This window comes from Amblyraja radiata, chromosome 12, assembly GCF_010909765.2.
Source record: "Amblyraja radiata isolate CabotCenter1 chromosome 12, sAmbRad1.1.pri, whole genome shotgun sequence".
NCBI classification, from domain to species: domain Eukaryota; kingdom Metazoa; phylum Chordata; class Chondrichthyes; order Rajiformes; family Rajidae; genus Amblyraja; species Amblyraja radiata.
In genome coordinates this window covers 53,411,446-53,423,917 of record NC_045967.1, presented here as the reverse complement: position 1 = coordinate 53,423,917, position 12,472 = coordinate 53,411,446, and the positions used below count along the sequence as shown (strand labels likewise).

The following is a 12,472-nucleotide window of genomic DNA, read 5'->3' as shown; positions in this document are numbered from 1 at the left end:
TGGCTCCTGGACTCGCCAAAGTTAACAAAATTATGAACTTCTCCATAAACTGTTTCTCTTCTGAACGGCAAAATTGTTAACAAAGTATAAATTGGTTGGAAAATAGAATGTAGGAAGTTGCTTTATAATCTGTAAAATTGTTGAAATTGATTGGTACATTTTGTTGCATTTTCCCAAAAATATGGCTGAACTTAACTTTTTTTTTTCTTTTCTCAGTTTATTGATGGTTCTTATGAAAAGCGCATGGAGCGTTTGGCTGACCCCAAGGTGTGTACTTGTACCTCACCTGTTACCTCTGTGTTGAACTTCAGATGCCCTTGTGTCTATGGGTAGTCGCTCTTTGGGATTCTAGACTTGTATTTGAGCTATAGGTTGGGCAGGCTGGGATTCTATACCTTGGAGCGCAGGAGGATGCAGGGTGAACTTATAGAGGTGTACAAAATGTTGAGAGGAATAGATCGGGTAGATGCACAGAGTCTCTTGCCCAGAGTAGGGGAGTCGAGGACATAGGTTTAAAGGTGATGGGGAAAAGATTTCACAGGTATCTGAGGGGTATCCTTTTCACACAAAGGGTGGTGGATGTATAGAACGAGCTGATGGAGGAAGTAGTTGAGGCAGGGTCTATCCCAACATTTATGATAGTTAGACGGGTACATGGATAGGACAGGTTTGGAAGGATATGGACCAAATGCGGGCAGATGGGAATAGTGTAGCTGGGACATGTTGACCGGTGTGGGTAAGTTGGGTCGATGGGCCTGTTTCCACGCTGTATCACTGACTCGCTGGAGGAGAGATGCAGTAGGAAAGATTTATTTTAAAGAGTTTAAAAAAAAATGTAGATCTATAAAACGCTGTCTTGTATTTATCCAAAATAAACTTCAGACATCTTGTCAATCAATATATTCCAACCATTTGTTGTATAAACTTGGTTTCTTTTTTTTAGTTTGTATTCAAATTTTGTGCGTTTTGCAGGAATGGGCCGGTGTCCTGGAGATGAATGCTCTCTCTCTGATGTACAAGTAAGTATGGGGGGGGGGGGAGAATTAAGGAGAAAAACTGATGAGTGTGGTTACAAAGATGTGGTACTCCCAGTGGAGAAATGTTCTTCCATTAAAGATGACTGACTAGAACAAGTCCAGGGTGGGAGTTTCTGGTTAAATGTAGTGTACCTCCATGTGATCAGAAGCTACTGATCAGTAAATGGTGTAATGTGTGTGACTTGCGCCCCGCTTCAGTGGATATTTGACTTAAATAGGACCTTTTGATGATGTTGCAGTTTGACATGGTTTGCTGTCAGTAAAAGCGCAAAGTGCTGGAGTATCACAGTGGGTCAGGCAGCATCTTTGGAGGGAATAGATGAGCATTATTTTGTGTCAGGACCCTTCTTCACACTGATTTATTGTAAGGGGGGGGGGGGAGAAAGCTGGAAAAGAGATAGCGGTGGGGGGGGAAGGGGGAGAGAAAGAGTCAGAACAAAGCCTGGCAAATGATGGTCGGATAGACACAAAGTGCTGGAGTAACTCTGCAGGTCAGGCAAAATCTCAGGAGAACATGGATCGGTGACGTATTGGGTTTGGTCCCTTCTTCAGACTGTCTAAAATTGGATCCTGACCTGAAACATTTATGGAGCGATGGAATAGGTGATGTTTCGGGTCGAGACCCTTCTTCAGACTGATGTGGAGGTGGGGGGGGGGGGGGGGGAGAAAGGAAGAGGTGGAGACAGTGGGCTGTGGGAGAGCTGGGGAGGGGAAGGAGGGAGAAAGCAGGGACTACCTGATATTGGAGAAGTCAACGTTCATACCGTTGGGGTGTAAACTACCCAAGCGAAATATGAGGTGCTGCTCCTCCAATTTGCGGTGGGACTCACTCTGGCCATGGAGGCCCAGGACAGAAAGGTTGGATTCAGAATGGGATTGTATTGGATTAGTTTGTGATAGCAAAATGCTTGATGTAATGCTTTGTGATTAAATAAAAGTTGTGGAATTGCTTTTATATCTTATCTGCTGGGTTTTTTTCCCCCTCTTTCTCCCCCCCCCCCCCCCAATCTAGTTGTGATTTTCTCATTTATCGGTACCCTGGAAAACCTCCCACGCAAGGCACCAATAATGGGTTTGAGAAGAAGGCAAGGAAAATCTTATTTGTTTCTTGTAATGTTGGGATGAATCATGAGGTCTATGCACTAGAGAACTGATCAAGGTAACGAATGGTGGGGATGTTATGTTGCAAAGGTAAAATAGCCACAGGAGAGGGCAGTTGAGTAACTGGCATTCAGAAATTGCAAAAGGGCCCTAATCGTGTATAACTAGTCAGGGCTGGTGGTACTAATTAAACATCTGATGTCTAGTTCAGTAATTATCAAACCAAAACACTGCAGATGCAGGTTCATACTAAAGATAGACACAAAGTGCTGGAGTAACTCAGTGGGTCAGGCAGCATCTCTGGAGACCATGGATAGGTGACATTTCAGATTTAGTTTAGAGATACAGCACGGAAACAGTCCCTTCAGCCCACCGAGTCTGCATCAACACAGCGATCCCTGCCGATTAACACTATCCTACACACACTAGGGACAATTCCTTCTCATCTCCGGTTCTCTGGATGCTTTCAAGAGAGTTAGATAGTGCTCTTAAAGATAGCGGAGTCGAGGGATATGGGGAGAAGGCAGGAACGGGGTACTGATTGTGGATGATCAGCCATGATCACATTGAATGGCCTACTCCTGCACCTATTGTCTATAATTTACAATTTTACCAAAGCCAATTAGCCTACGTCTTTGGAGTATGGGAGGAAACCAAAGAAAACCCATGCAGGTCATAAACTCCGTACAGACAGCACCTGAAGTTGGGATCGAACCTAGGTCACTGGTGCTGTAAGGCAGCAACTCTACCGCTGTGCCCCCGTGCCACTCTAAAAGACTCCGAAGAAGGGTCCCAACCTGAAACGACACCTATTGGGTTTTTTTCTCTAGAGATGCATGCCTAACCCGCAGAGTTACTCCAGCACTTTGTGTCTTTCTGTGTGCAGATCTCATGGTTGGCATCTGCCTCACCAAGGCGCACTTCCCCACAATCCCTTCAAACTAGCCTTGGTTTGTTGGTTAAAAATATCCCACCACTATGTAGCACCTTCCTTCAATAAAACGAGGTGAAATACTAAAAGGAATAATATCTAATAGTCCCAAATCTCCCAGCCCATCACTAGCGGATGATGCAAGATTGCCAGGTATCTATTCCTTGGGTCAAATTGCTATGTAACAATCGCATCAGCCTCCACATTTTTTTTAAACATTTTTTTTACATCATGGCTATTGAAGCGACGAGATTTTGGATTCATTTAAATGATATAGGGCACTTTGATGCCCTAACGTTGTGAAAGGCGTCACAAAATTACAATTGTTGTCTGGTCTGCTTCTTAGAGTGGGGGGGGGCGTGAAATGGAGGAAGAGAGAAATTTTAGTGAAATGTTATTTTGTCTGCTTAACAACTTTAATCCTTCATTCTGTATCCAAACACTGAAGTAATGCTCTCTCTCCCCCAACAAGATCTTGCTATGCTGCTCCAACAATGGTCACTATGACAGTGTCTTCACCAAGCAGTTTCAGGGCCTTGCAGCTGTGTGTCAAGGTAGGCTCCTCCTCTGGAATTACCTGAGGTTTCTCTGCTTCTGTTGATTGCTTTGTTGTTCCACACATAGTTATTATAAATGTCATGTCTAATTTGTAATATTTGCTGCTTGAGTGAAGCATTATAGCAACATTTACTGGTGGCGTTCTAATGACAGTAGTCTTAATACTGGCACAAGCCAGATCAACAGTACATAATTAAGACTCTGTTAGGTGACTCTGCAGGTAGAGTTGCTGCCTTGCAGCGCCAGAGACCCGTGTTCAATCCTGACCCTTAAGGTGCTGGTCAGGCTGCATTTGGAGTATTGTAAGCAGTCTTATAGACAATACCATGGACAACAGGTGCAGGAGTAGGCCATTTGGCCTTTCGAGCCAGCACCGCCATTCAATGTGATCATGGCTGATCATCCACAATCAGTTCCTGCCTTCTCCCCATATCCCTTGACTCCCCTATCTTTAAGATCTCCCTCTTGAAAGCATCCACAGAACTGTCCTCCACCGCCCTCTTTGAGGCAGAGAATTCCACAGACTCACAACTCTCTGTGTGATAAGTGTTTCCTCATCTATGTTCTAAACGGCTTTCCCCTTATTCTTAAACTGTGGCCCTTTGGTTCTGGACTCCCCCAACATCGGAAACATATTTCCTGCCTCTAGTGCGTCCAAACCCGTAATAATCTTATGTTTCAATAAGATCGCCCCTCCTAAATTCCAGAGTATACAAGCCCAGCCGCTCCATTCTATCAACATATGACAGTCCCACCATCCCGAGAATTAACCTTGTGAACCTATGTTGCACTCCCTCAATAGCAAGGATTTTGGGCCCCATATCTGAGGAAGGATGTGCTGGTCCTGGAGAGGGTCCAGAGGAGATTGACGAGAATTATCCCAGGAAATTGTTGGTTAACTTATGGGGAGCGTTTGACTGCATTGGGCCTGTACTCGCTGGAGTTTAGAAGAATGAGGGGGGGGGACCTCATTGAAACGTACAGAATAGTGAAAGGCTTGGATAGAGTGGATGTGGAGAGGATGTTTCCCCTAGTGAGTCTAGGACTAGAGGTTATAGCCTCAGAATTAAAAGACGTTCCTTTAGGAAGGAGATGGGGAGGAATTTCTTTAGTCGGGGTGATGAATCTGTTGAATTCATTTCCACTGAAGGCTGTGGAGGCCAAGTCAATGGAGATTTTTTTTAAAGTGGAGGTAAATAGATTCTTGATTAGTACAGTAGTCGGGGGTTATGGGAAGAAGGCAGGAGAATGGGATAGGAGGGATAGGTAGATCATGGAAAGATTTCAGTGGGAAAATCAAAGGTAGAGATCAGGCAGAATAACTTCCAGTATTTCAGCCTACTTTGGTTTTGGCCAAGGATGACTGCTTTGGACAAGTCTACTGACAAAAGAACCAAATATACATTGAATAGATCTTCAGTTTCCTTCTACAAAGTACAGGCTTGTAGGCTAAGTAGCTTGACATGTATGTAAAATTGTCCTGTGTGTGTGTAGGATGGTGTTAGCGTGCGGGGATCGCAGGTCGGCGCAGACTCGGTGGGCCGTGGGGCCTGTTTTCTCGCTGTGTCTCTAAACTAAATTGGAATGGGTCTCATTTCAGCGGTGGTGTATGAGATGCTGTACAGAGACGTGTTTGAGGTGAACGAGGAGGAGCTGCGAGCCGCAGTGGAACTGTTCCGTAGTCACGGCAAGAGGACCAGGCGAGGAAGTGCGTCTCAGGCCAACGACGAAGCTGAACCTCTTGCTGAAAAGGCGGTGCGGTACGTGTCTGCTGTTGTGGTTATGCCATGAATTTGGTGGGGGGGTGGGGGTGGTTCTGGTTTGCTGTTCATTTGCCAAAAATGAAATCTTAAAGCACCTAAAACTCATCTTAAATAAACACCCCATAAGCACCCAAAACTCGCCTTAAAATACCTAAAACGTATTTTAGAGCTAGATTATTCATGAAAGTTGTTGGTAAGTGCTTAACCCTGTGATGTGTGCCTTTAGCATGAAACCATATTGTACAAAAAGCAGAATGTTAGACCAACTAATACTGAGATTGACCTTTGTATAATTGAGCTATTAGTTAATGTTCAGTTTGTCACGTGCACTGAGACAGTGCGAAAAACTTTTGTTGCGCACTTACCAGTCAGCGGAAAGCCACTATATGATAACAATCTAGCCAGTCGCAGTGTACAGATACAGAAGGGAAGATCATAGTTAAAAGTATGGAACACAATTTAAAAAATCCTGTAAAGATTTGTGTTACCAAATTTAATCTGATTTGTATTCAGTCAATTTATAATCAATAAGTAAAGTGTGACAAATTTGGAACTATGGTGGGCATATTTACTTGGGATTTTATGCGAAGGGCATCAAAAGGTTACAGGGAGAAAGGGGAATAGGGTTGAGAGGGAAAGATCAGCCATGATTGAATGGCAGGGGATGGGCCGAATGGCCCAAATTTGCTCCCAGAACTTGCAAAAACAAAGCTTTTCGCTGTGCCTCGGTACATGTGGCAATAAAGGTGTCGAGTTGTGGGGAGAAGGCAGGAGAATGGGATTGAGAGTGAAAGATAGATCGGCCATGATTGATGGTTAGATGGGCCGAATGGCCTAATTCTGCTCTTATAAGGTCATGAGGGATATGGGAAGAGTTGGGGCATTCAATCATGGCTGATCTATCTCTCCCTCCAAACTCCATTCTCCTACCTTCTCCCCATAACCCTGACGCCTGTACTAATCAAGAATTATGATTTATGAACATTAATTGAGGACTTTTATTTATTTGTTTTTAAACTCACTTGTGACGCAACATGTTAGAGGTTCTCCGACTCTTTAGTCTTCCAAGATGGCTGTCTTTAAATATACACAGATGTGACATTTAAGGCTTTTCATTTTTTTTTGGTTCAGCAAATATGACAAAGAAAACAGTGACCAAGAAAGTTTGCCAGAGGAGAAATCAGCTCGGCATGCAGCAGAAGAAATGAAGGTATCAATATTTCATTTAAATTTGACATGAAAGGGAATTGGGGTACTTGAATGGAAGCAATTTCTTGGATGCAAATTATAGATTTTAATTGCAAATTAATGTTTTTGGCGATTGGCTGGACACATTGGCTATTCGTGTACTCGAATAGTTTAGAATATTTTCACGTGTACTGAGGTACAGTGAAAAGTTTATGCTACGCGCTAGCCATTCAGCAGAAAGACAGTACATGATTACAATCGAGCTGTCCACAGTGTACAGCTATATGATGATGGGGAATACTGTTTACTGCAAGGTAAAGTCTGACTAAAGATGGCCCAAGTGTTTAAGAAAGAACTGCAGATGCTAGAAAAATTGAAGGTAGACAAAAATGCTGGAGAAACTCAGCGGGTGAGGCAGCATCCATGGAGCGAAGGAATAGGTGATGTTTCGGTTGTCTCCAATGAGGTAGATAGTAGCTCGGGACTGCTCTCCAGTTTGTTTGGATGGTTCAGTTGCCTGAAAACAGCAGAGAAGAAACTCCCTGAATCTGGAGGTGTGCGTTACCACCCTTCTATACCTCTTTGCCTGAGGGGGGAGGGGAGAAGAGGGAGCGGCTGGGGTGAGGCTGGCCCTAGATTATGCTGCTGGCATGAGAAGGATATCTTGTGTACAGGATGTCAAGAGTCAAGAGAGTGTATTGTCATGTGTCCCAGATAGGACAATGAAATTCTTGCTTTGCTTCAGCACAACGGAATATAGTCGGTACTAAAACAGAACAGATCATATCAGTGAGTCCATATACCATTATATAAATATATACACACATCAATAAATAAGCAGATAAAGTGCAAATAGATAATAGTCTATTAGTGTTCAGTAACTACTGTTTAGCAGACTGATTCAATAGCTAATTTGCTGTTCCATTTTTTTGCAAAAGCAATGTAATCCAACGCTGTTTTAAAATGTGTCCTTTTCCCTGCTGCTTCAGGGATTACTGTAATCTGGATTTAGCCTTAGTGTGCTTTGACCATGTCTCTGACATTGGCAATTAGATGTTTCATCACAACGGGACAAGCACATCATCGACTTTCCTGGCAACTGGTGGTCCTGCCCCACCTTTTTAATCGGGACACAATCTTCCACGCCTTCTTTCTAAAAGAGCGCCCTTTAATTCTGAGGCTGTGACCACTGGTCCTAGACTCTCCCACCAATGGAAACATCCTCTCCGCATCCATTCTACCTATGCCTTTCATTATTCTGTAACTTTCAATGAGGTTTCTCTCTTTCCCCCCCCCCCCCCTTTAACTTTCTGAACTCCAGCGAGTGCAGGCCCCGTGCTGTCAAACGCTCGTCATATGCTAACCAACTCATTCCTGAAATCATTCTTGTAAACCTCCTGGACCCTCTCCAGAGCCAGCACATCCTTCCTCAGATATGGAGCCCAAATTTGCTCACAGTGCTCCAAATGCAGCCTGACCGGCGCCTTGTAGAGCCTCAGTTGTTCAGTTGAACTGTTGTGATTGTCTATTTGTGATTTTATTTCAGCATTTGCTGCATTAATTAATGTGTTTCAGACGCTGGAAGGCCCGGCTAAGATGCCATTTCCCTTTAAAGTATTGAAGGCACTGGATTCGGAAATTTATCGCAATGTGGAATTTGATGTTTGGCTTGACATCCGAAAAGGTACAAATAGTGGTATTTTCTCAGGTTTAGCGAGGGTAGGATGTATACATTTAACTGGCGCAGCGGTAAAGCTACTGCCTTACAGCGGCAGAGACCCAGGTTCGATCCTGACTACGGGTGCTTGTCAGTATGGAGTTTGTACGTTCTCCCCGTGACCTGCGTGGGTTTGCTCTGTGATCTTCGGTTTCCCCCCCACACTCCAAAGACATACAGGCTTGTAGGCTAATTGGCTTGGTGTAAATATAAAATTGTTCCTGGTATGTGTAGGGTAGTGTTAATGTGCAGGGATCGTTGGTTGGTGAAGGCTCGATGGGCCGAAGGGCCCGTTTAAACTATCTCTAAACTACACCAGATTTAAATATTTTTGTTGTAATATAGCACAATCTTGAAAAAGATTTGGGAAAGATTATTTTGATGGGATAGCTAGCTAACTTTTGAAAGCCAATGTAGACTATACCAATCCAAGTTTGATATCCAAATTAAACTCTGCTGAAAATAGCAGGTCAGACAGCACCCTGCTGGACAAATGGCATTAACAATTTGGATTGATAATCCTTCATTAGCATTTTTCATTTAGACTTGCTGCATAGATTTTGCACATTTGACGTTGGGTGGTCAAACAATGACCAGGGTGGCGCAGCGGTAGAGTTGCTGCCTCACAGCGACAGACCCAGGTTCAATACTGACTATGGGTACTGTCTGTAAGGAGTTTGTAGGTTCTCCTCTTACCTCTGTGGGTTTTCTCCGGGTGCTCCGGTTTCCTCCCACGCTCCAAAGACGTGCAGGTTTGTTGGTGAATTGGCTTCTGTAAATTGTACCTTGTATGTAGGATAGACCTAGTGTATAGGTGATGGCTGGTCGGTGCGGACTAAATGGCTTGTCTCCACGCTGTTATCTCTAAACTAAGCAAAGTGATATTTAGTTGGGAAGGTAATCTATTGGTAACTACCGATAATGGATGCAAAGTGCTGGAGTAACTCAGTGGGTCAGGCAGCTTCTCTGCAGAAAATCCATGGGTGGTGTTTAGGGTCGAGACCCTTCACACTGAGTCGGGGGGGAGAGGGAAACAAGAGGAATGAAAAGGTACGGAACAAATTGGAGCCAGCACCGATGACCAAGGAAATGGTTTATTGTTGGTTGTGGAAGAGGTGATAACGAAGGGATGCGAATAGTGAAACTAGCAGGATGACTAGGGTGGGGGAGGGACAGAGGAAATGCAAGGGTTACTTGAAGTTTGAGATCAATAGTTGTACCGCTGGGTTGAAAGCTGCCCAAGCGAAATATCTGTTGATTCTGCAATAGTAAATCTGCATTGTTTAAATATTATTTTAATTATATTCGGTATGGTTTTCAAGCCGACGTGAATATGTATTTCCTCATTAAAGAGCAAAGGATCAGGAAAGAGATTTAGTGCTAAGCTTTTCAATGCTAATGGCTTTTCCTATTACAGAACAGCAGAAGGTGGACTACATGGTGGTTTCTGGAAGACAGTACTGTTTGGGGGATAAATGTCAGGTGAGTGACATTGAGGAATGACTTTGTCTTCATTTAATTAAATTAATTTTTGGTTTAGAAATACCTGATTTTTTTAATTTAATTTTTGATTTTTATTTGATTTTTTTTGGAGGGGGATGGGATGCGTCTCCTTCCTATTTTGGTGACTGATTTCCCAAAGATTGCTCGGCAATAAATAACAATTATGGAACAGTACGGAAGATAGACCCAAAAACCTGGTGTAACTCAGCGGGACAGGCAGCATCTCCGGAGAGAAGGAATGGGTGATGTTTTGGGTTGAGACCCTTCTTCCTCGTCTGAAGAAGGGTCTCGACCAGAAACGTCACCCATTCCTTCTCTCCTCTGAGTTACACCAGTTTTTTTTGTGTCTCTTTGGTTTGAACCAGTGTCTGCAGTTCCTTCCTACACATGGAACAGTACAGCACAGGAACAGGCCCTTCGGCCCACAATGTCTGTGCTGCTCATGATGCCAAGGCCAACTCTTATCTGCCTTCACATAAGCTGTATCCCTCCAATCCCTGCATATGTACATGTGCCTATCCAAAAGCAGTCTAAATGCCACTGCTTTATCTGTCTCCAGGCACTCTGCATTCTCTTTTTAAAAGCTTGGCCTGCATTTCTCCTTTAAACTATGCTACTCTCACCTTAAAACTGTTCTTGCTATCTAGGCAAACACTTGCTTCAATGTTATTGAAAACATAGAACATAAATTTGATTGTCTGGGATATCAGTGAGGAATAACTATGGGAATTAATGTCAATTGTTAAAGTTGACTCCATAAATAGTTTTAAGAACTTGAAAGTTTCTTGTTTTTTGTCTTAAATACACACTTGGTTTTTAAATTTGTCCACATCATTATGTTTTTTTACAAATTCTACACCAATTACAAATTCAGTTATATTTTTGTATAGTTTTTTGTAACCACTGTAATTCCGTGAAATAGAATGGGTGCTCAATTATATAATCGGGACCCGCTCGGGTCAGGTCAGGGGGGAACTGTCACCCCCCCCCCCCCCCCCGCCACGGGTACCATGTGATCCCGTGCTACCTGCTCCGTGGTCGGATAGTCGGCGACTAAACCGTCTCCCCCACCTGGTTTGCCAGGTGAGGAGGGAGCTGTGGACCCCCAGCAGGACCAAAAACAAGACCTGCCAAAGGGCGGATGAGCTCCTAGGGAGCCAACGGCCATCCACACTAGAAGTTGTGATCACTGTCGTACATAGAGTTGTAAGGAGTGAAGAAAAACATGAAATGTACTTCTTCCCTCTCTTTGCTTCTCAAAAGAGGAGTTGTTAATTAATTAATGGGACCCGCTGATTCAAAAGTGTCTTTCTGCAGGTGAAACTGGAGCAAGGAGGGAAATACTATAACGCTCACATACAAGAAGCAGGACAGGATGGCAACTCTGTGACCGTCTTCATAGAAGAATTAGCGGAGAAGTTAGTCTTGTATAATCTTTTATTCCTGGTAAAAGTGTTGCATATGAAATGCATTGGGGTGGGAAAGGACTGAGGCTGTTGCAATGTCTACAGGTAATGAAACGGTGGCCATTATGGGCGGCACGGTGGCGCAACAGTAGAGTTGCTGCCTCACCGCGCCAGAGACCCGGGTTGGATCCTGACAGCTGGGTGCTGTCTGTACGGAGTTTGTACGCTCTACACGTGATCGCATGGGTTTTCCCCGGGTGCTCTGGTTTTCTACCCTTGCTTTCCCTCTCTCCCCATCCAAGTTCTCTGACTAGATTCGCTGTTCTAATTTTCACCGTCCCCTCAGCTAGCAATGTGCCATTCTACATTTTCCTTCATCTCCATCCCCTTTGATCTCTCCTTTTCACACCCAGCCCTTCCATTAAACTGTCTCCCCAGACTCTGTCTGAAGAAGGGTCTCGACCCGAAACGTCACCTATCTCTCCTGCGTCACCCGCTGAGTTACTCCAGCATCTTGTGTTTCTCTCTAACTGAGCTGGAAAGAGACTTTGGTTCTGCTCCCCGAGCTTGTCATTGCTCATGTGCGCCATCTAGTGTACATCATCGTGAAATGTTGATGTTACTTGGCACGCCCATCTCGATACAACACGATAGAACTTTATTTATCCCCGGAGAGAAAACATTGATCTGCCAACAGTCAGAAAACACAAAATATATGAAACATGACATTGAAGTGACGAGTGGAAAGGGGGGGGGGGGGGGGGGGGTGGTCAGTTTACCCCACGACAGAAGGGGGATGAGTTGTACAGTTTGATAGCCACAGGGAAGAAGGATCTCCTGCTACAAATATTACCATGGCAGCTTTGCATTGAATGGATTGGGCAATGTTAGCTTCATAACTGTTTCCAGGTTTTTGAATAGCCAGTTATTTATACTGTGAATTTTGTTCACATGGGTAGTTCATAAGTGATGGGTTCAGAATTAGACCATTCGGCCCATCAAGTCTACTCTGCCATTCAATCCTGGCTGATCTATCTCTCCCTCTCAACCACAGTTGAAGTTTTGATTTAAGGAATGGGAGAAAAGTTATGGCTTTGGACACGTTTAAGATATTTGTACAAACCAGGAAAGGTAGAATGTTTGAAATGAGGGGGGAAAAGCCGTTCCTCCATCTGGTGGTGTGCACCACACATATTGATGAACACCAATACAATGAGAATAAATAGGCACAAGGTGCTGGAATAGGTGACGTTTCGGGTAGAGACCCT

The 12,472-nt window shown here is 44.0% G+C and overlaps 1 protein-coding gene across 1 annotated transcript in view; it reads left to right on the top strand.

Annotated features, from left to right (window-relative positions):
- The window catches only part of alg13 (ALG13 UDP-N-acetylglucosaminyltransferase subunit), a 60,636-nt gene that overhangs the window by 19,505 nt on the left and 28,659 nt on the right, over window positions 1-12,472 (top strand). The window contains 9 exon segments of the mRNA XM_033030912.1: window positions 217-267; window positions 973-1,019; window positions 2,050-2,122; window positions 3,542-3,623; window positions 5,228-5,387; window positions 6,522-6,600; window positions 8,154-8,262; window positions 9,713-9,777; window positions 11,116-11,216. Coding sequence (XP_032886803.1) covers window positions 217-267; window positions 973-1,019; window positions 2,050-2,122; window positions 3,542-3,623; window positions 5,228-5,387; window positions 6,522-6,600; window positions 8,154-8,262; window positions 9,713-9,777; window positions 11,116-11,216 — 767 coding nt within the window.